Below are 22,992 nucleotides of genomic sequence, written 5' to 3'. Positions count from 1 at the left end.
AGGAGGGGGTGCAGGAAGGGTGGGGGGGTGCAGGAAGGGTGGGGGGGTGCAGGAGGGGTGAGGGGTTCCAGCAGAAGGGCGTGCAGGAGGGGCAGGGGGCTGGAGCAGGAGTGGGGGGTCGGGGAAGGGGACAAGAGGGGAGGGGGGCGGGGAGTTCCAGCAGGAGGGGCAGGGGGCTGGAGCAGGAGGGGGTGCAGGAGACTGAGCGGGGATTCGCGGGCTCTGCGATGGTCGGGGGCGCAGGCAGCGAAAGCCCCGCGTCCCGGGTCGCGGCGGTCAGACGGACGCAGCCTGGGTTGGGGTCCCTGCAGGAAGTCGCCTGGCCCAGCTCCGCCGCGGGCCAACTTTTCGTGGGGCCGCGGGGCAAGCAGGTGAAGTCACGTGGCCCGGGCGGGGCGGGGCGGGTCGGTCGGACCCCGCCCCTGCCTCCAAGTCCCGTGGCGTCGGCGGGAGCGGCGCAGCGCGGGCCGGGCCGGGACGGGGACTGTGGGCTGCAGGCGGCCATGCCCACCAACTTCACCGTGGTGCCCGTGGAGGCTCACGCCGACGGCGGCGGGGACGAGACTGCCGAGCGGACGGAGGCTCCGGGCACCCCCGAGGGCCCCGAGCCCGAGCGCCCCAGCCCGGGTGAGCGCGGCCGCACCTGGCCGGACAAAGGCCGAGCGCCCCGAGCGCGGGTCTGGGCCCGGCATCCGGGAGCGGAGGCGAGCGGCGGGGCCGGGGGTACAGGAGGCGCCCCTTCCCGCGCCCTCACCGCCTGTTCTCGGTACCCCACGAGGGCCCCCACCCCACGTTAGTGGCAGGGCTAGGGGGCGAGGGGCCCTGCCCGGCCTCCCGGTACCGTCAGCTCGGGTGGAACCGGGGGCAGAGGTGTGGACGCCGCTGCTGGTAGCCATGGAAACGGGGAGGGGCTGGAGCGCGCCTCCGGAGGGAGCCCGGGCCCCTGGGTGGTCCCTAGTGGGACAGGGGTGGCGGTTCGGGAGCCGGGGCGTCTTGCGTCCCCCGCGCTCTCCCTTCCCCTGCGCCGCGGCCGTCCGGTAACACTAGCCCGGGCCGGCCCGTCCTGCCCCCGCCTGACCCTGGAGGAGCCGCCCACCCCCCAGAGGCGGAACAGGAAGGACTGCGCCCTGGCTGGGGAGGGGGCAGCCACCGGGGCCTTGCTCAGGCCGCGTCCTCCGTGTTCCCGTCCCCCGTTCCGGGAATCTGGAGGTTTCTAGCACTTTCACTTTCTCTAGGGGGTGGGGATGGGGCTGGGGAGAGAATCCCCCAGCCCTGTTCCCTCCATCCTGGCTCCAAATCCCAGTTACTCCCCGGATCTCAGCCCCCTCTAGAAACCGGAGGCTCTTAGGCCCTTCCATCCGGAGTCTCTGAGAAGGTGTCCGGACTCAGTCCAGCCCCCACCCCGCGTGCTGGCAGTGCCCGCATGTGCCCGGGTCTCATGCAGTGGGTGGCAGCCTCCCTGCTCCCTGGCAGTGGAAGGAAGGTGAGGTCTGTCCAGGGACAAGTCCGGCGCCAGACCCCAGATCCTTCCTAACCCACCATCCCGGGCAGGAAAGGCCAGACATCCCCTCCAGGCAGTTTAGGAACCCCGGGGACACGGGTGGGGACCCACCGTGAAGGCACTGGCCTGGTGGCCTGGGGTGCGTCATCAGGGTCTCCGTGGTGGGCGAAGGGTGGTCTCAGCTTCCTCTGCACAGAGGCCAGCCCAGATCTTGGAAGTGGTCAGGCGGGGCGCCAGGCTCAACACCAGGTGAAGTGCTAACTAAGCAGGGTCCGTGAGTCCAAGCCCCTTCTCTCCGGTCACCACCGCGGAGGCAGGAAGCACCAAGGAGGGTGGGCCCTGGCGTGGTCTTTCTGTGTGAGCTTTGTAGCAACGCCCCCGGAACGCACTCAGAAGGAGCCTCTTCTTGCCTGGCCGGCCCCTTCTCAAGGCTGATCAGGTTCACTTTTGTCTCTAGACTGTAAGTGTCATTTGCTTTTAAGCCAGAGAGAATTTTGTGCTTGTTCTTTTTCTTGTCTCTTCTACTCTCAAGGCTGTTGAGCAGTGCCCTGGGCCTGTGTCTGCCCAGCAGGCAGTGGCCCTGGCCGAGCGCTGCCCATGTCGCTGCCCGCGCACTCAGGTCCTGCTACGGGCGTGTCAGGAGGCTCCCTGGCCTTCACGAAATTGAGAACGGGAGGGCATGGGCCAGGTGTGGGCTTCTGGACACTTTTGAGGGTGGCCCTGTGGTGTGAGCTGAACTTGGGAGATTTCTCCGAACTGGCAGAGAACTTGCACCTGGGGCTTTTGTGCTGGACCCACTTCCTACTTCCACAGAAAGGGCCTGGTGCCCAGCCACTGCCAGGCTGTAACGGGCACGCAGCTGCCCTTCGGAATCCACTTGATCACATCCTGATCTTCAGCCCACAGAGGTGCGGCGAGGAGTCCCGTGATGGGCACAGAGCCTGGGGAAGGAGGCACAGGCTTTGCTTTTTGGTGGTGGTGGGGGGCGGGGGTCCTGCAGAAGCCGGAGCCCCTCCCAAAGGCCTGCTGTGTGGGGTCCACACCACAAGGTCACAGGCCAGGTCCAAAACTGTCCGGCCACAGAGTTACCAGCACCCAAGCTCTTCCTGACTCCATTGCCGTTCCCCTGAACGGTCTGTGGAGGTACTGGAGCTTCTGGGCTGGCGCCTGGGTGACGGCGAAGCAAGTTTGAGGGGCCTGGTTGGTGTGGAGAGGGCGTCCTGAGCCACCCCAACTTGAGGAGCAGGGGCCTTGGTGTCCCCAGCCTGGGTTGGGGGGTTCTGGGGAAAGAAGGGTAGATGCTGCTGACCAGGCTGCCTGGCTCGACCCAGAGCCCAGCAAGGCCGCGTCTGCCCAGCCTGGCTCCAGGAGCCTTCTGTCCCTGACCCCTGCAGCTTCCCTGCTGCTTCTGGTGGAGCCTCTGTGGGAGGCGTCCTGTCCCGGGGATGGGCACTGTGCCCTCAGCACTTCTTGGGACCGAGCTTTTATTCTTGGTTTTATTTTTATGTGAAATACCTCGTCTTGAAATGAGAAGGACGTGTTAGCCCTCAGTTTCTCAGTGGGGTGGTTTTTTGAGAGTAGGAGGTGGGAGGACACTGCTGGGGGCTGGCTGCGTCTCGTCCGACTTCAGGGTAGAGTGGGTTTTGTAACTGACTTGGGGGAGCCCACCCTTCCTCCGTGACCACGTCAGGGTAGACTCACTCCTTCCCAGGTTGTAGGGGTGCGTCCAGAGGCCTCGGAGACCCTGGGAGGGGTGGGAAGGGAGGGCTGGCCAGTGCCCTGGCCTGTCTGGAAGGTGCAGCGTGCAGATCCTCCGTCAAGGTCCCACAGGCCCTGGCCACCCACTCTCTAGGAGGGACTTCCACTGGTCCGGGGCTCCCTGGGCTGGGAGAGGGTGGGTCCTGCCTTGCACCCCCAGGTCTCCCACCCTCAGCTGGGGCTCTCCCAGGCTTGCCGGGAGCTTCTTCCTGGCTTGGGCGCCACTTCCCTCTTTGAGTTCCGTTTCTGAGATTTTCCACTGTGGCTGAGCTCGTGTCGGTTGTCCAGGGGCGGTCCTGCCTCCCTCTGCCCCTGGCCGCTGACAGAGGCCCGGTTGTGTGGTCAGCGGCCTGCCTGTCCCTCCTGCTCCAACTACCTCCCGTGTCCATGTTGGGAGCCCCCTCCCAAAATCTGAGGACAGCTAGAGCTGCCGCTTTGTCCTGGGCCATCCTTGCCTGTCGGGTGCTGGGTGCCATGCTCTGTACTGCCCTTGGGAATGGCGAGATGGTGCACGCCGGTCGTGCTGATCTGGGGTCCCCTTTGGGGATGCAGGGACTTGGGGGATCACGCATTAGATAGGGGGACCACACACAGAGCGTCCAGGTTCTGTCCTGCCGAGTAGGGACAGAGAGCTCTCGTTGTGCCCAGATTTCAGGAGGGCGTTCCCGACACGGACATGGGAGGCAGTCGGAGCAGGAGGGACAGGCAGGCCATTGACCCCGCGGCTGTGCCCGGGAGCCCCTGCAGCAGCTGGGCACCGCGTTGCGGGAACGGAGGTCATGGGTATGTGGTGAGCAGGCAGGGAGGCTACAAGACATGCATTTTGTGTATCGAGTTCCCTTTTTAAAACCAAAGGAAACAAAAGATACACAGGAACGCTGTGGCTGCTGGGCATCCAGGCCGGGGCCTGTGCTTCCTCCTGCGCCTGACATACTCCCAGGCTGTCTCCCGGCAAGAGGCTCTCCTTAGCAGGCATGCAGTAAAGCATGGTGCTTTAGGTCAGCTGGCTGGGTCCATGTGTGTGGGCACCTATGTGCCTTGTGAGTGTGCAGGTGTATCCACGTGTGAGCCATGTGATTGCACCGTGTATATGTGCACATATATGTACACGGGTGTGCATACATGTGTGTACTGTGCTCTTGCACAGCTGTGTGCTGTGGGCATGCTCACGTGTGTGTGTGTGTGTGTGTGTGTGTGTGTTTGTATGCTGTGGCAGGTAGAGAGGGGCTGGGGCTTCCTCCGCAGCAGAGGGTCACGCAGTGTTGGGTGTTGGATATCCGTTCCCTCCCCCCTGGTCTAGGCCCGTCAGTGAGTGGTCAGGGGCTCCCTCTCCTGGTGTGGCCTCGTGTTCAGGTCTGAACCTGCTCCTGAGCCTCTGATCATATGAGGAGACCTTTGCCTCGTGGACTCAGGTTCATGGTTTCCTCTTCTGCAAAGCTCCCCAGGCCTCTCTGAGTGGGCGAGGCCAAACGGATTCCACGGTGGTTTTCTGTCTAGCGTTGGACACCAGATCCCCTTCTTAGAGTGCGTGGCTTTCTCAGTGCCTCTCCTGTGGTCTGGATGGCTGTCGGGAAGGTGGTGCCAAGGGGAGGGCCAGGTGCTCAGGCCTGGGTGCAGGGCGGCTGGTCGGGGCTGAAGCCACACAGGTTTGCTGGGGATCGTGAATGTCGGAGACCTTCAGGTGGTGGCTGGAGTCAAGCAGAGGCACCTGAGGGACCCTGAGGGTGAGTTGGGGGCTGTCCTCCCCTCATGCCTGGCAGTGAGTGGGCCGTGGAGTGAAGCCACCTCTGTCAGGGCCTCTGCCCTTTGGACGTGGGGCCACGTCCTACACAGCTCCCTGGACCTGACCCAGGGATTCCCAGATGGCCCAGGCTCCTGCATGGGGGATGGGTGGCCTTTGTAAATCACAGAAAGCGACCCAGGTGGGCCTCAATCACTTGAGAGGTTTATTTGCCGAGGTTAAGGATACGCCTAACACAGAACCACGGGAAACTCCTGTGGTCCGGCTTTTCTTCTCAAAGAAGGCTGAGAACTCGAATATTCAGAGAGTAAAGCGTGAGTATTAGGGGAAGAAAGAAAGAGAAAGAAGAGGGAGGGCAGATAAGAGGCAGGCAGTGTTTGATCAGCATTCACTGAACCCGTGTGTTACACATGGGGGTAAAGGAAGAACCCCTCACGGCTCACGCTCAGTGAATCTGCACATTTACCTTCGACACAATCAGTACGGGGTGGGCGAAGGAGCCAGGACACAGTCAATACAGGGTGGGCGAAGCAGTCAGGTGTGCGTTTGCCTCCGGCGAGCAGAGCAGCGACTCCTGGTTCTGTCCTTGGTCCCACACCCGTGAGGATGAGCTGTCGTTTCCACCGTCAGGGTGAGTTTCATCGCAACTGCTTTAGCGTAAGGATCCTGTGGTCCTAAAATGTGAGGGAGGCCTGCAGCTTTCTACACAGGAAGAAAGTGGAAGGCAGGTTGCGTGACCCGGTTCCCAGCCTGACTCTTGCCTGTGGCGTAGTGTGTTTGGGTCCCGAGATCCTGTTTTCCTTTCATACCTTGGACCAGGGAGCCTTCCCAGGGCTGCCGTCCTTGGGCACTGCAGACACATCCCGACGTGGCACCGCTGGGCACAGCACTGGGAGTGGAGGTCAGCCCAGGGTGACCCCCCAGCTGTGAAGGGCACGAGTGGAGCCGACACCCCAGTGATGGATGGCCTCTGTGAGGCCAGCTGGCTGCCCGGAGGGCTCTCCTGTTACCATCCCTGTTGGAATATGAATTTTCTTTTTTTTTTTGAGACAGAGTTCACTCTGTCACCCAGGCTGGAGTGCAGTGGCACAGACTCAGCTCACTGCAACCTCTGCCTCCCAGGTTCAAGCGATTCTCGTGCCTCAGCCTCCCGAGTAGCGGGGACCACAGGCACGCACCACCGCGCCTGGCTACGTTTTATATTTTTAGTGCAGATGGGGTTTTGCCATGTTGGCCAAGCTGGTTTTGAACTCCTGGCCTCTAGTGGTCTGCCCACTTCGGCCGCCCGGAGTGCTGGGATTACAGGAGTGAGCCACCATATCTGGCCAGAATATGAATTTTCTAAGCTGTGCCTTAGACCGAGGTCTGGAGGGCAAAGTTTGATGTTTGACGTTAAGTATTAACCACAGTTCCTGGCTGGGTGCTTTTGATTTCAACCGGCTCCATCAGCTGAGTGTTTCTGAGGGTGGATCCCAGAGTCATTTTGTGACAGCTGTGTGGTGGGTGGGGCAGGAGTCCCTGGGTGCTGGGGAGTGTGAGGCCCGCCAGGGGCCTTGAGGGGCAGACCTCCCCCTCCCACTGTGGGGCATGGGAACCCCGTGGAGCCCAGTGGGGCTGGGCGTGGACGGCATTCAGGAGTGGACCAGCTGGTCTTCAGGGCAGTGGGCTGGGCTGGGGGTGTCTGGGGCCTGGTGAGCAGCTGGCTGGGGGCCCTCCTGGTAACTGACATGGGGGGCTGGTCTCCTTTGGCCTTCCTTCTCAGATGCTGGGGAAGTGCTGCCCAGGGACAAGGGCAGAGCACAAAGGGTTAATACCTTTCCTTTATGAAGAAGGGGGAAACTCCCTTTTGGGGGCAGAGGCCTGTTCTGTGCAGATAAACCTCTGGCTTCAGCGCAGCAGCCTGAACGATGAGCTGCCTGGCTGGCCATGCTGTCCAGGCCCTGCCTCTTCCCCTGTTTGTGGCCGCTGACTCCCCAAGGGTCCTGGAGCCTCTGGCCGGGAGTGCCGGGGGGCAGGCCCACGGCAGGGTCCCCTTTGGCTGGTGGGTGACTGCAGGACCTCATCCCTGCGGGGAGGGTCCCCTTTGGCTGGTGGGTGACTGCAGGACCTCATTCCTGCGGGGAGGGTCCCTTTTGGCTGGTGGGTGACTGCAGGACCTCATTCCTGCGGGGAGGGTCCCCTTTGGCTGGTGGGTGACTGCAGGACCTCATTCCTGCGGGGAGGGTCCTTTTGACTGGTGGGTGACTGCAGGACCTCACCCCTGCGGGGAGGGTCCTTTTGACTGGTGGGTGACTGCAGGACCTCACCCCTGCGGGGAGGGTCCCTTTTGGCTGGTGGGTGACTGCAGGACCTCATTCCTGCGGGGAGGGTCCCCTTTGGCTGGTGGGTGACTGCAGGACCTCATTCCTGCGGGGAGGGTCCTTTTGACTGGTGGGTGACTGCAGGACCTCATTCCTGCAGGGAGGGTCCTTTTGACTGGTGGGTGACTGCAGGACCTCACCCCTGCGGGGAGGGTCCCTTTTGGCTGGTGGGTGACTGCAGGACCTCATTCCTGCGGGGAGGGTCCTTTTGACTGGTGGGTGACTGCAGGACCTCACCCCTGCGGGGTGGGTCCCTTTTGGCTGGTGGGTGACTGCAGGACCTCATTCCTGCAGGGAGGGTCCTTTTGACTGGTGGGTGACTGCAGGACCTCATTCCTGCGGGGAGGGTCCTTTTGACTGGTGGGTGACTGCAGGACCTCACCCCTGCGGGGAGGGTCCCTTTTGGCTGGTGGGTGACTGCAGGACCTCATTCCTGCGGGGAGGGTCCTTTTGACTGGTGGGTGACTGCAGGACCTCACCCCTGCGGGGTGGGTCCCTTTTGGCTGGTGGGTGACTGCAGGACCTCATTCCTGCAGGGAGGGTCCTTTTGACTGGTGGGTGACTGCAGGACCTCACCCCTGCGGGGAGGGTCCCTTTTGGCTGGTGGGTGACTGCAGGACCTCACCCCTGCGGGGAGGGGCGTGTGCTGCCGTTGCAGGGGTCTCAGGGTCCGAGTGGTGCTTGCGGCCCTGGGCTGTGACGTGGGCCCCCATCCTGCCAGCCCGTGCCTGTTTCCGCTCTCCCCTTGGGCGGTGTCTTTTTGAGGAAACAGTTGTGGGGAGGAGAGTGCTGCTTCTGAATCACGTGTGGACCTGGGGTGGTTTGTTTCCTGCGTTCTGGGGTTTTCTTGGGCAGCACCCCACACGCACCCCACACGCACCCCACACGCACCCCACACGCATCCCACACGCATCCCCCTGGTGGGCCTCGGCTCTGTGGGGAGTGGTCGTGGGGTCTGGGATGAGAGTGGGCCCCGCCCAGGCCTGTGTTGACCCCTGGAATCAGATTGCCATCCACTGTAGTGGTTACAGTGGCTCTGGGAAGTTTGGGGGCTGGGACCTGAGCCCAAGGCTGGCCATGGATAGCCGCACGCAGCATGCCCGTGTGCTTGGTTGGCGTGCCTGGTTTGTGTGTCTGCCATGGCCTGGAGCTGTCCTCATGGTGGGGTAGCCCCGCTGGCCCTCCCAGTGTTCCTGTCCATTTAAGTCCCGTGCACAGGGGATGTCCACCTTGCAGACGTGCAGCCGGGAGGAGGTTGTTAAAGTGATCCTTGAACATTTGCTCTGTGCCTCAGTTTCCCTTGGCAGGAGCCAGCCTGTCACGAGGGTGGCGGTGGCTGTGACCTCTCATCTCCTTGGCTCTGTCTGCAGACCTCTGGCGCCAGCGGGTCGGGCCTGGGCTTTCAGGGAGGCTCAGAGACGCCCTGGGCAGTCACTGGGGAGGGATTGAGTGGAGTGGAAATCGGAGGAGGGAAGTGCACCAGGCCAGGCCCCTCCTGGGTCCCCTCCATGCCGCCAAGGGTCCCCGACCGCAGCCCAGAGGGAGCCTGTAACAGGAGCCGCCCTGGGAGGGCCTGGCAGGTGCGCTGGGGGCCCTGCCTCTCCCGCCTTCCTTCATCTCTGCTCCTGCAGGCTGCCTGGGCCCCGAGTCTCTGGAACTAGGGGACCCCACGGCCCCTCCATGGCTCAGACGTCACTCTGGCTGCTGAGGGAGGAGGCTGGACCAGGACCAGCAAACAGCCACGTGACAGAGGGTTCGGGAAGTGAGTTCACCCGAGGCCACCTTCCCGCGAGCAGGCGTGTCCTTCAGATGGAAGGGCTGTAGTCCCAGTGCATGCCTGTGTCCTGGGCACCCTGCCCCGTGGGTCGTGCAGTCTGGGGGCTGTAGCCCCTGGGACTTTGTGCACATGTGTGTGCTGCAGGTATGTGTGTGTGTACACGTGTATGTGCGGGTGTTGGTGTGTGTATGTGACTGCGGGTATGGGTATGCACATGTGAGGACAGGTGCGTGTGCAGGTTTGCGAGGTGAGTGTTGTGTGTATGAATGAGGGGGGAAGCGTGTGAATATGGGTATGGAGAGTGTCTTCCGTGTGAGCAAGTTTGCGTATGCATGTGGAAGTGCCTGTCTGTGCATGTGTACACATGCATGTCTCTGTGCATGTGAGTGTATGTTTTGTGTGGCATGTGTTCATGTGTGTCTGGCCATAGCTTGCCAGGACCTTCCAGCCAGGCTTCCTTGCTTCCAGTGCCTCTGACGGTGAGCTGGGATCTCCCGGCGCTCTCCTGGTTTACAGGATACTGGCGGTGGTGTCTGCACAGACTGTTGGGATGAGGTCCCTTCGGGAATGGGTGATGAAGGGCCTGTTTTTCCCTCAGAAGGCAGCGCTGCTTTAGCCAGAAACTTGTGCTGGAAGCCTGAGAGCTTGCCTGAAGCCCCCCGTGTCCCAGCCTGAACACTGGGCCGTTCTCATCCTGTGCCCCTTGAGAGCCTCAGTTTCTAGATTTTAGGGCCCACACAGCACAAACTGTGAGGGACAGAGGGAGGGCAAGGGCCAGGGGTCGTCAGCTGGCGTTCGGATCCTGGAACCTAAACACACTTTATTTCAGTGCCCGGCACCTTCACAGGGAGCCCAGCCTCCAGGCAGTGGGGTTGGGAGTGTTCCTGGGTCCATTCAGTCTCGGGCTGTCCCCAGAGGCCACGTGGGCTGAAGCCACTGGGTCACTAGGTGGGACTCATTCTGCTGCAGGTGCTCCTGTGGCTCCAGGGGAGGGTGGCCCGCTGGACCCAGGGGACACACAGAGCCAGGCCTGAGAACCTCCTCGAGTGCAGGGAGCCGGGAAGCCTGGACTTGCTTGTCCCCTGCCCCAGGCCCGGCGCCTCTCTGTGTGCACAGGTCCGGTGCCACCCGCCACTGCTCTGCAGGGCTGGGTAGCTGGACGGACCACCCACGCTGGAGGGCAGGAAGGGGCGGAGGCTGTCGGACCTGGCTTCAGCTTCACGGCCCCTCCTGCCTGTCAGCTGCTTCCGGCTGAGGCTGAGTCTAAGAGGAAGTTCCTAGAGCCCTTTGCGGAGAATGGCTGTAAAATCCCAAAACGCGGGAGGAAGAGGGGGAGGGATGAGCCACTGAGAAAGGGAGGAGGTTGTGCCTGGAGGTAGGGAGGCTGATGGAGGCGTTGTGATCTCAGAGGGGATTAGGGCCGATTAGGGAGGTGAGCCAGCTTCTCCCTGCAGAAACTACCCATGAACGCACTTCCCAGGCCTGGATCGGGATGGGTCAGGGATCTGACACACAGACTCTCACTGCCTCTGGCTGGAGGGTCTGCCACTCCTCTGGCCGGGACACTCGTGTGTCTGGTCTTTGCCCTTCCACCTGCAGCCGCCTCCTTCCCTCTCGGGGTGGAGACACAGCCTGGTTGGACAAGCCCAGGAGGCTGCTCCCCAAGGGCCCAGCCCATCAGGATCTGCTTACTGACCACAGGGTCTGCATTCACTTTGTTGATAAGGTGTCCGGAAAACTAGCCTGGAGTGAAAAACAGACCGGAGGTTGCCTCTGTGGCTGGGGGGCTTGGCAGGGAGGGAGCTGGGGAAGCGGTGGGAGGCTCTTGGTAGGTCCGGTGAGCAGGGGCAGGCCTTTGTTAATGCTCAGCAGATAGACGTTCTCTTGCCCAGGCGGCTGCAGCCAGAGAAAACTCAGCAAAGCGGCTCCGGAGGGCCACAAGGCTGCTCAGTGTTGGGGGGTGGAGGGGGGTCGGGGCGGTGGTGGCCACTGTGTGCCATGACATGCATCAGACCAGGGCTGTGTGAGGCGGATCTGTGCGTGGACAGCTGGCACCCGTAGGGCTGCACAGGGTGTCTGCCCACTTGCTTACCTGGGGTCGTTTTTATAATAAAATGAAGAGGTAGAAAAAATAAGACGAGAAAAAACTGGCTTGTGGCCAGTTCTCCAGGCCAGGGCTTGACCTCGCCGCCTTCATGGCTGAGGAGGAGGGCAGCATTGGTCAGCCTGGTGTCGCTGGTTCTCCACCAGCGGCTGTCGGCCTTTGCTGGCTATTGGGAGGGCCCCTCCAAGGTCTCAGGGACCCACCAGAGGCTGTGGTTCTGGGGCCTGGACCCAGGTCGGGCCTGCTGGCCAGACGCTGTCAGTCCCGGGCACGTCTGTTTGGGGCACGTCCTGTTGAGACCCTGGCCCCTGGGGATAGGTCAGCCTGGTGCATGGGGTTCATGAAGGCACCAGACAAGCTGTGAGCAGAGCTGCTGCTGGAACTGCTTTAAACCTGGAGGGACGGGCACCGGTGACAGTGACCGAGGCCCTGTCCCAGTGCAGGTGGGCAGGGCAGTCCACCCAGTGCCAGCTGCTTAGGGCTGCTCGGGGCAGGTGAGCGAGGAGGGGCCTCTGGGGAGAGGGCGCTGAAATAGGCTGTTCCCAGGTACGAGGCGGGCCGAGGCCGGGGCTGTTCCCAGAGCTGGGAAGAAGTTGGGATGGACGGAGCAGGAGGGCAGCGCACACAGCTGTGCGGGAGCTGGCCACGGGTGCGGGGCTCAGCTCGTCGAGGGCTCCTGGTGGGTGGTCACCATGCGGAGCCACATCCCTGCAGGCTCATGTTTCACCGCCTCTTCCCGGGTGTGCTTTTCTGTCCCAGGACACGTCCGGGATCCAACGTGACAGACACCAAGTTCCCACGCCGCCTCGGGCTCCTCTTGACTGTGACAGTTTCTCAGACTTTCTTTTTTTGACGACTGTGGCAGTTTTGGGGAGTCCTGGTCCATTTTAGAGAACGCCCCTCAGTTGGGAGGTGTCCGGTGTTTTCTCTCGTGGTTAGCCTGTGGCTGAGTGTTTCGGGGAGGAAGACCCCAGAGGACAGGCGCCCTCCCTGCATGCGGCGTCTGGGCACGCGTCAACAGCACTTGGCACGGTCTCCCCGAGGGCGCCGTCTTCCTCCTCTGTTACCCACGAGCGCAGCTCACCTTCCTTTCCCGCCCCAGCCAGGCTTCTGGACCCTCGTTTGGTTTTGGTTCCCACTGTCGGATCCGCAGATGGGCTTGCCTTTGGGGCCTGCTGTGCTGTGGAGTAACCCAGGGCACCTGGGGGCTGCTGTGAGACCATCGAGCCTTTGAAAGGCTGTGGAAAGATAGATGGCAGGTGGCTGCGGGTGGCCCAGGGGCCAGGCGGCCTTTACATGGGCTTCTTTCCCAGTGACTCTGGCCGGGTCCTGTGGATTTTTAATTCCGACGGCGTGTCTGCAGAATGAAGCACCGTACAAGCCTCATCAGGCGGCGCGGAGAGTACCAGCCCCTGCCGTCCCAGTGCTGCCCGAGGGTGAGGGACATTCGTGGATGATTCATGGGCTTCGTGAGCTATTTGCAGACACCCGCCTGAGTCTCCTTTAAGGGGAAATTCCTGAGCGGCTGCCTCGCTCTTCTCTTCCGAGGCGTGTGGGAGCCCAGCCCGGCCGGGTAGGAGGAGAGGGTTGAAATGCCATGCCTTCTTCTTCTCGCCCTGGATGCTACTGGCTGAAGTAGCCTCCTTTTAAAGCCTTATGAGTCGCTTTTTTCAGTGATAACAGGAATGGTCATGCACCGTCAGGTTGCGAAGTGGGGCGGCCCAGGCCTGGGGGACCCCGGAATTCCCCTGCGCACTCCTGCCCCACACGCCCGCCGGAGGGGACCGTGGTGTTTCTGAAGGGGCCGTTCCTATTGCTGGTTTTAAGGTGTCCCGAGTTTTGCTGCACTTGGTTTTGGGGAGACCATGAGCTTGGCACAAACTGAGATTCCCGAGTCAGCCTTTCTAAGCTGTCGTGGGCAGGCCACGGCTGTGATGTACAATGTGAAAGGAGCCGCCGGCCTTTACAGGGCTTCTGTGAGGTGAGTTCAGCATTTCAGCCCTTAAATGTGGAGACAAGTCAGAAACGGGTTTGTCTTCGGGAGGAGGGAGGGCAGGCGAGTTTTGTGGAGGTCGGTACCATGGCTCATTCTGTGTCCTGGCCGGAACTGGGATCAATCCTCTGACCCGCTGAGGATGCCTGCCTTCCCCCAGAGGAGGTGGACTGGGTCTGGCCCTGCCGTCCCCCGGAGGAGGTGGACTGGGTCGGGGCTGGGTTGATGTCCGTCCCCCGGAGGAGGTGGACCGGGTCGGGCCCTGCCGTCCCCTGGAGGAGGTGGACTGGGTCGGGGCTGGGTTGATGTCTGTCCCCCAGAGGAGGTGGACCGGGTCGGGTTCTGCCATCCCCCAGAGGAGGTGGACCGGGTCGGGGCTGGGTTGATGTCTGTCCCCCAGAGGAAGTGGACCGGGTCGGGGCTGGGTTGATGTCTGTCCCCCGGAGGAGGTGGACCGGGTCGGGGTTGGGTTGATGTCTGTACCCCGCTCCTGCCTCAGGGCACGTGGTATCTGGGTGCTGCTCTTTGGCCCATGGGGTGGGGTTTGGCTGGGGAGACCTGATCTGGGTTGTTGGGCCATCCCTCACCCCCGCTTCACCCTGCTTGGCAGAGGCCACTGGTGCATGGCGCCTGGGCAGGGGCACCACCGGGACCTGCCCTGAGGGTTAGACACTGTGGGCCACCCGGCAAGGACCCTGCCCATCTCACCTTCCTGCACCGCACGCCCAGGCTTTCCCCTGTGTCCGTTTGTCCTTTCAGCCTTCCGGTCATCATGAACATGCAGAATGACAAGGGAGGAGGTGCTGTCCCAGGCGAGCGGCTCTATCCCCAAAACACAGGCAGGGCTCGGCCAGAGGAAAACTCACTGCCCAGGCGAGCGGCTCTATCCCCAAAGCACAGGCAGGGCTCGGCCAGAGGAAAACTCACTGCCCAGGCGAGCGGCTCTATCCCCAAAACACCCCAAAGCACAGGCAGGGCTCGGCCAGAGGAAAACTCACTGCCCAGGCGAGCGGCTCTATCCCCAAAACACAGGCAGGGTCGGCCAGAGAAAAACTCACTGCTCTTCACAGCAGCCAGGCCTGCCAATGTCCAAGTCCAGGCCAGGGAGCGCAAGGGACGCGGCTGGGTGTGCAGAGGGTTAGAGGGTGGCTGGGCATGCAGAGGGTTAGAAGGGGGCTGGGTGTGCAGAGGGTTAGAGGGGGGCTGGGTGTGCAGAGGGTTAGAGGGGGGCTGGGCGTGCAGAGGGTTAGAGGGTGGCTGGGCGTGCAGAGGGTTAGAAGGGGGCTGGGCGTGCAGAGGGTTAGAGGGGGGCTGGGCGTGCAGAGGGTTAGAGGGGGGTTGGGCGTGCAGAGGGTTAGAGGGGGGCTGGGCGTGCAGAGGGTTAGAGGGGGGTTGGGTGTGCAGAGGGTTAGAGGGGGGCTGGGCGAGCAGAGGGCTAGAGGGGGGCTGGGCGTGCAGAGGGTTAGAGGGGGGCTGGGCGTGCAGAGGGTTAGAGGGGGGTTGGGTGTGCAGAGGGTTAGAGGGGGGCTGGGCGAGCAGAGGGCTAGAGGGGGGCTGGGCGTGCAGAGGGTTAGAGGGGGGCTGGGCGTGCAGAGGGTTAGAGGGGGGCTGGGCGTGCAGAGGGTTAGAGGGGGGCTGGGCGTGCAGAGGGTTAGAGGCGGGCTGGGCGTGCAGAGGGTTAGAAGGGGGCTGGGCGTGCAGAGGGTTAGAGGGGGGCTGGGCGTGCAGAGGGTTGGGGGGGTTGGGCGTGCAGAGGGTTAGAGGGGGGTTGGGCGTGCAGAGGGCTAGAGGGGGGCTGGGCGAGCAGAGGGCTAGAGGGGGGCTGGGCGTGCAGAGGGTTAGAGGGGGCTGGGCGTGCAGAGGGTTAGAGGGGGGCTGGGCGTGCAGAGGGTTAGAGGGGGGCTGGGCGTGCAGAGGGTTAGAGGGGGGCTGGGCGTGCAGAGGGTTAGAGGGGGGCTGGGTGTGCAGAGGGTTAGAGGGGGGCTGGGCTTGCAGAGGGTTGGGGGGGCTGGGCTTGCAGAGAGTTAGAGGGGGACTGGGCTTGCAGAGGGTTGTGGGGGCTGGGCATGCAGAGGTTTGGGGGGGCTGGGCTTGCAGAGGGTTAGAGGGGGGGCTGGGTGTGCAGAGGGTTAGAGGGGGGCTGGGCGTGCAGAGGTTTGGGGGTGCTGGGCTTGCAGAGGGTTAGAGAGGGGCTGGGCGAGCAGAGGGTTAGAGGGGGGCTGGGCGTGCAGAGGGTTAGAGGTTGCCTGGGCTTGCAGAGGGTTAGAGGGGGACTGGGCTTGCAGAGGGTTGGGGGGGCTGGGCTTGCAGAGGGTTAGAGAGGGGCTGGGTGTGCAGAGGGTTGGTGGGGGTGGCTGGGTGTGCAGAAGGTTAGAGAGGGCATTGGATTTTTAACGAAGGGTCTCTTGACTGGGATGGCATTGAGCCCATGACGTCCCCGGGACGCACTCTTGGTTCAGGTCTGACCTTGCTGTTTTAACCAGATAGAAACGTTTGTGCGTCTCCCAAGTGGGCACTTCCATCCTGCTGAGAGCACGCTTGCCGCGGCCTCCGTAGAGACCAAGTGACACTCTTCTCAAGAAAGGGGAGATGCGTTCTCTTTAAAGCCTTGAAGGTTGTAATCATGCTCTGAGGCTGCTTTTGGTGACAACATGCTGGTGGCTGAACACACGCTCACGTGTTCAGTGCAGTCCCCACCTGGGAGGACCAGCCACACCCCGATTTTCTGTGTTCCGTCCCCCTTTTCTGTGCGTCCTCGCGTTCTGGACTCATCGTCTGTGTTACTTTAATAAGCAGCAGCAGGACAGAGTCGTGCCTCGCTGGCCCCATGCGCAGGGCTTTGTCGTGAGGCCGCTGGCGCACAGCCCTGCACAGTCAGACGAAGGGATCTCGGGTGTGACCCTGTGGTGGTTACATCGTTATGTTTTCTAAGTTTAATGAATTTCTCGATATTCATCCAACTTGAGCAAGTTGTTTCTAGTGCTTTTTTCCAACTGCATAGGTTGCCTGTGGGGAGCTTGTGTTTGTGTTTTTCGGGGTGTCCTTGGGGCCTGATAGGCGTTGCCATCTTCCCAAGTGGGCTGTGCAGAGGAGACGCTGTGGTGAGCAGGGGTGTGTTGGGAGTGTTGGAGGCGACGGGAAGGATGTTGCTCCCCTTGGTTTGAGCGAATGTGCTTGCTGTGTACGCGTTTTTCCTACTTGCGCAGTTCGTAGAAGTTCAGATAAACAGTGGTTGCTTGCTGGACGCAGACATAGTTACATGCTAAGACCCCAACCACCAGTAAACCTGTGCTTTCCAGAAGGGACGTAGGCCGGGCAGCGGAGCCCCAAGCTGCACTCCTGGTGGAGAAGGGCAGGCAGGGCTGAGCCTCCGGAGCCACGCACCCTTCCTGCGGGGAAGAGAAACTTGAGCCCAAGCAGCTGTGACTTTGTCCAAGGTTGTCTGTGGGGTTGGCTGCGTGGGAGGGAGAACCTGACACCCTCGGGTCTCTCCCTCCCTCCCTCCTTCCTTCCCTCTCTTCCTCCCTCCTTTCTTCCTTCCCTCCCTCGCTCCTTCCTTCCCTCCCTCGCTCCTTCCTTCCCTCCCTTCCTCCCTCCCTCCTTTCTTCCTTCCTTCCCTCCCTCCCTTCATCCCTCCCTTCATCCCTCCCTCCCTTCCCCCCTCCCTCCTTCCCTCCCTCCCTCCTTTCTTTCTTCCCTCCCTCCCTTCATCCCTCCCTCCCTCCCTCCTTTCCTCCCTTCCCCCTCCCTTTCTTCCTCCCCTCCCTCCCTCCCTCCCTTCATCCCTCCCTCCCTCCTTCCTTTCCTCCCTTCCCCCCTCCCTCCTTTCTTCCTCCCCTCCCTCCCTTCATCCCTCCCTCCCTCCTTCCTTTCCTCCCTTCCCCCCCTCCTTTCTTCCCTCCCTCCCTCCCTCCCTCCCTCCCTCCCTCCCTCCCTCCCTCCCTCCCTCCCTCCCTCCCTCCCTCCCTCCCTCTAAGAATAGCTGCACCAGGGTCCTGGTCCTTCATCTTCCATTGACTCCAGAAAGAGTCGCCAGTCACCACTGATCTCTCTGTAAACAGCTGGTTGTTATGTCCAGAAAAAGGGGCCTGAGCAGGAATCCACTGAAACCGTTGAAGAGTGGGGAAGGGCCCTGGATGGGACTCATCTTGGAAAGACACCTATAATTGATGGGAAAGACATTTAGACATATTTTCTTAGTTGAAAGTATTTGTAATTTTTCTTTTAACCTGATTTCCATGTAACTTCAGATTTCAGAAAGGTTGCAAGACCAGTGTGGAGAATGCCCATCTGCCCTTAGCCTCCGTTACCCAAATGCCAACCTCCTGCTGTGTTGGCTGTGTCCCTCCTGCCTCCTGCCCTGCCCCGGGTCTCTGTCTTTCACCCCCACGTTTGTTTCTGAACTGTTGGGAGTAAGCAGCTGACGTGGTGCCACTCACAGGCGTATTTCCTAAAAGCAAGCACGTTTCTTTCAGAATCTCTGCAGTGCAGTCACCAGAATCAGGGAGTTAACGATCACACCCGAGAGATCTTTTTCAGATCTCACCAACTGGCCTAATCACGGTCTCTAGAAAAAGAAAGTCTGAGGTTGTGCGTGCATTTGGCCGTCTCTGTCACCTGGAGCTTCCTCTGTGTTGTCTCCCTGACGTTTTTGAGGGGTGGGGCCGCTGCTCCGTGGCACTGGCCTCTCTGTGGTGTGCCCCATGGTCTAGGCATCTGCAGTCACTCATGGTCGCACCGAGGACCTGCACACCCTGAGGGCTGTGCTTTCCGCCCCAGGCACCCTACTGGGAGCACGTGCTGCCCGTCTGCCCCCCGGATGGCGATGCCCTCTTTGCTGGCACGGCTGGAACCCACCACTCCTGTGGCTGGTGCCTGTCAGCCAGCCAGGGTGGCTGCCAGTGGGCTCTGGCACATCTGAAATGTCCCATAGAGAATGCCCACCCTCCCAGCTGGGGTTGTTTGGCGCAGTGATGAGGTCTTGGCCTGCCCTCCTCCGGCCACCTCGCATCCTGCCTTGACCGTTTCTTCTGCACCCTCAGGGTCCCGCACCATTCTGTGCAGGGCTAGGGTGGACTGGGCAAGGATGGGCTGAGCACCCCTAGGAAGGGTCCCGGCTTGGTCGTTCCCAGTCTGGGGAGCTGGTGTGCAGCACATGGGGCAGAGGGCCCTGAGGGCCCTGGGGTGCGCGGGTGGCTGTGGGTTTGATGCCCTTCAGCTCCTCACCGTGCCTGGCTGGGGCATGTGCATTTGCAGACCCTGTTCTCCTGGCCATGGGCTGCTGAGGGGTCCCGGGAAGGCCGTGGTCTCTACAGTGGCCTGTGCCGAGTTCCTTGTGTTGCTGTGACAGTCCCCCAGGTCAGGTGATTCATGAAGACAGAAACTTCTCAGAGTTCTTGAGGCTGAAAGTCTTAGACCAAGGCCTGGGCAGGTTTGGGGTCTGGCGAGGGCCCTAGGTTCCCTGCCGTGTCCTCCGATGGAGGGTGGGAGGGCGAGAGCTCTGCTGCGGAGGCCTGGGTGTAGGGACTTTCATCCCCTTCCACACCTCATCACCTCCTACTGACCCCACCTCCTACAGGCCCCACCTCCTACGGGCCCCACCTCCTACGGGCCCCACCTCCTACGGACCCCACCTCCTACGGACCCCACCTCCCACCGGCCCCGCCTCCTACCGGCCCCACCCTCCTATGGGCCCCACCTCCTATGGGGCCCCACCTCCTAAGGGCCCACCTCCTACCGCCCCCACCTCCCACGGGCCCCACCTCCCATGGGCCCCACCCCCTACCGATCCCACCTCCCATGGGCCCCACCTCCCACGGACCCCACCTCCCACGGACCCCACCTCCCATGGACCCCAACTCCTACAGGCCCCACCTCCTACGGACCCTATCTCCTAACACCATCACATGGGCCATTGGGCCTCAACCCGCCAGGGAGCCTCAAGTCCTCCTCCCCAATTCCCTTGCTCATGCTCTCGGGCAGCTGCTAGGATTATCCCCTGGTTCCAAGCCCTGGGCTCAGCCCCATGGAGGGGTCGCCGGCCCAGCCTTCTTGAAAGACTCAGGAGGGGCTCATTTACCTAGAGAGCCTGTGGGCGGCGTCCTCAACAGGGAACAGTGGGAAGTCCTCTGTGTCCCTCCGAAATGGCGGATTAAGCAGCAAGGCTAGGAGGTGCCCCCCCCCCCGACTTTTAAAAGTGAGAATTTTGCCCACATTTGGCTGAATGAGAGATTTTCAACACCAGAGGGAGGTACCCTTGCCCTGGGCTGAACAGCTCACTTGCTGAGGCTTTCGGGGGCTTTGTCTTCAATGATGATGTGTGTGGGGGATAGCATGTGCCCTGGGGCTAGCGTGTGCCCTGGGGCTAGCGTGTGCCCTGGGGCTAGAGTGTGTCCTTGGGTTATCGTGTGCCCTGGGGCTAGCGTGTGTCCTGGGGCTAGCGTGCACCCTGGGAAATGCCTCTTTCTTTGGAACACAGATGTGTGGAAGGAAGGAGAGTGTGTGAGAAGTATCACCCTTAGCCATGGTTTAGAGGTGACAGCTGGTGGGGACCAGAGCCGTCTGTGCAAGATCTGTAGTTGGCCTTCTGTGCTTGCTTTTAGTTCCTTCTAAGCTGACTCTGAATTGTTTTTCCCTCACTAGGAGATGGAAATCCAAGAGAAAACAGCCCATTCCTCAACAATGTCGAGGTGGAACAAGAGAGCTTCTTTGAAGGGAAGAACATGGCACTTTTCGAGGTAACTTTACTTTTTAGAAGAAGAAGGTGCCAGGGCCGTTGCTTTGATGTGGAAAAGTAAAGGAACCCCTGGGGGTCCCCAGGCCGGGGCCTCCCACAGGACTGGACACCACGTGGAAGGAACTGGGGCCTCCCTGTCCTGAAGGCCATGGCGGGGGCCCGGTCCCGCACTTGAGCTGGGACGTGCTCCTCGGCTGGTGCCTTCTGGGCTCCTTCCTGGATCTAGGGTGCTCTGGCCCCACGGGAACCCCTCTGAGCTGCTGAGTGCTGGACATCCTGGGGTCCCTGCCATGGGTGGGTGGTCCCACTCAGTGAGGCCTGGAGCCCTGGCCTCGGACTCAGACCTGCCACACAGGTGTCCAGGCCTCTCTGGCTTGCTTCAGACCCAGGGGCTGAGGACCAGGTGAGGGCCTGAGCTCCACACCCTGAACACGGGGAGGGAGCTCGGGGGGCCCACGGCGAGGTGCGGGCCGCCTGTGACCACGTCCACGCCCCGCAGGAGGAGATGGACAGCAATCCCATGGTGTCCTCGCTGCTCAACAAGCTGGCCAACTACACCAACCTGAGCCAGGGCGTGGTGGAGCACGAGGAGGACGAGGAGAGCCGGCGGCGCGAGGCCAAGGTACTGCCGCCCTGCCCGTGCCCGCCCAGTCCCCGCCCTGTGTGTCCCAGCAGGGTTAGATCACGCCGGCAAGGCAGTTGCTCGTCAGAAGAGCTGCCCTGAGCTCTGGTGTCATGGCCGCATCCAACCCTTTCTTCCTGGGAGGGCTCGATGGTGCCTGCCCTGCAGCTCCTGTCGAGCCCTCTTCCCTCTCCACCGTCCGGGGAAGCGTGACATCCCCCATGCATCTGGGCGGCCGGGTTCCCTGTCGAGAAATGAACTTGGGGTGTTTTGTTCGTTCTGCGGGAGCGGCCCCATCTCCTGCTGTGGAGAGGAGTCTGAATGGTGCCGAGAGGCCGGGACATGGCCCCTTCCAGAGGGTGCTGTGGCCTCGGTGCTCCCAGGGGCCGCCCTCCTTTTCATTTCCTGTCCAGGACACTTAGCCTGGTAGCATTTTCCCTGCAGTTTTATTCCTTGAGGATTTGTTTCCAGGAATCCATCCTAGGAAACGAGGCGGGGTGCAGTGGGGAAAGGTTTCCCTTGAGTGGTTTCTGTGGGTGACGAGGTGTGGAAACCCCTTGAGCATCCTTGGGAGGGTTCTGCCGTCCTGCACAGATGGGTTGCCTGAGAGCCACCCTGAGGCCTGAGGCCCTGAGGTGACGCTCACAGGCGAGAAAGACCCTGGACCCGCGTTGGGGGAGATCTTACGTCCTCGCTGTGGGGGTGCGGCAGGTGGCTCAGTTTCTTCTCAACTCCCTCTGCTTTTTAAATCTTCTTTCAAATATGTGTGTGTTGCTTTAGAATAAGATACAAAAAACAAAAAAAAATAATCCACCGGAAGAAACCAAGCAGCGCAGGCCCTGCTCTGAAGCCGGGCGACGGCCTCCCCCAGTCTTGACACAAAATTGTCATTTCCCAAGTCAGCCCCTAGCCTGTGCCCCCCTCCTTCGGCAGACAGCTAAGGGCATACGTTGGCTTTTTAGGGTGATTTTTAAATTCCCCTATTATTTTCCTTAACTTTCTAACTCTAAAAATACCGTCAGGAGATCCCTATCTTCTCAGAAGGGAGGGTTTTGTAGTGCCAGGTAGAGGCCAGTGAGCAGGAAGGAAGGAGGTGCTGAGCCAGGCGCCCCCAGGTCCAGGGAGGGTGGGCCCCCCTGCTGCGTGTGACCTCCACCAAGTGGGGCGTCCCTCGGCCGGCCCCTTGCCCTCCCCTGCATCCGCCCAGCCTGGGCTCTGCGCTTTGCGTCGACACCACCCCTGAGTGCCTCCTGCCAGCGTCCAGTGTTCTGCTGACCTGGGTCCCACACAGCAGTCGGGAAGTCAGGCCGCTGAAGATGTCTCTTTCCTTCCTTTTACTGTAAACACAGCGGAATTAATACTGCATTTCCAGAATACTTGAAGACATTTGGTTTTGTTTTTGAGAAGCCTCACTCTGGGGTTGAAGTAACCGGAGACGAGGGACGTGACCGTGCGGCCACCTTGGGGTGGGGCCTGGCCTCATGAGGGCCCTCAGCCCTGGCTGTTGTCCCAGGACAGGGTAGTGGCCTCTTCAGAAGCTGCATCTCTGGACCTCTTTCTGGTTCCCCTGCTGGGTCCCTCCTGGCTCGGGGAGCCTCTGGCCGCCCCGCCTGTCTGTAGCTCGGCCAGCCTTTGGGGTGGGACCATCACTGCTGCACGTGGACGCTGCGAAATTGGGTGTTGCCGGGCTCAGCACTCAGCACCTTTCTGCACGTGAATGGTGTGGAACTGGGCATTGCCAGGCTCAGCACTCAGTACCTTTCCGCACGTGGACGCTGCGGAACTGGGCATTGCTGGGCTCAGCACTCAGCACCTTTCTGCACGTGGATGGTGTGGAACTGGGCATTGCCGGGCTCAGCACTCAGCACCTTTCTGCACGTGGACGCTGCGGAACTGGGTATTGCCGTGCCACACGTGGACGCTGTGGAATTGGGTGGTGTTGTGCCGGGCTCAGCACTCAGCACCTTTCTGCACGTGGACGCTGTGGAACTGGGTATTGCCGGGCTCAGCACTCAGCACCTTTCTGGAGTTTCACGCATGCTGGGCACTACCTTGAGGCCTCATGGGCTCAGGCTGGTACTCTGGCACCAAAACTCAGGAGCCACAGGCCTTCCCTGTCTGTCCGCCTGTGTGCTGGAGTTTGTGTCCTAGGGAGATGTTGGCTTTCTCCAGGGAGCAGGTGTCTTGCCACGGGCCTGGTCCGAGTGCTCCGGGAACAGGCTTCAGCTCCAGCTCGGCTGGGCTCAGGCACCACTGGCCTGGCCATCCAGCTCCAACCCCTCTGCCTGGTGGAGCCCAGCCTGCCATGAGGTGCCCATAGAGAGCACACCCCAGCTTCTCTCACCCTACTTGGTACTGAGACATGACTGAAACGTCCAGGCAGGTGCGTTTGTTCACGGC

General features: G+C 61.6%; 1 protein-coding gene across 2 annotated transcripts in view; it reads left to right on the top strand.

The window, feature by feature from the left end:
* Positions 1–412: 412 nt before the first annotated feature.
* SLC12A7 (solute carrier family 12 member 7) overlaps positions 413–22,992 on the top strand; it is a 60,984-nt gene continuing 38,404 nt past the window's right edge. For both annotated transcript variants that reach the window (XM_063604362.1, XM_063604363.1), the window contains exons 1-3: positions 413–627; positions 19,877–19,971; positions 20,470–20,592. In XM_063604362.1, the coding sequence (XP_063460432.1) occupies positions 504–627; positions 19,877–19,971; positions 20,470–20,592 (342 nt within the window). In that variant the 5' untranslated portion in view covers positions 413–503. The remainder of the gene's footprint in view (positions 628–19,876; positions 19,972–20,469; positions 20,593–22,992) is intronic.

The sequence above is a fragment of the Pan paniscus genome, chromosome 4 (genome assembly GCF_029289425.2).
Source record: "Pan paniscus chromosome 4, NHGRI_mPanPan1-v2.0_pri, whole genome shotgun sequence".
NCBI classification, from domain to species: Eukaryota; Metazoa; Chordata; class Mammalia; order Primates; family Hominidae; genus Pan; species Pan paniscus.
The sequence above is the reverse complement of the archived record's forward strand: the minus strand, read 5'-3'. Positions and strand labels throughout refer to the sequence as shown.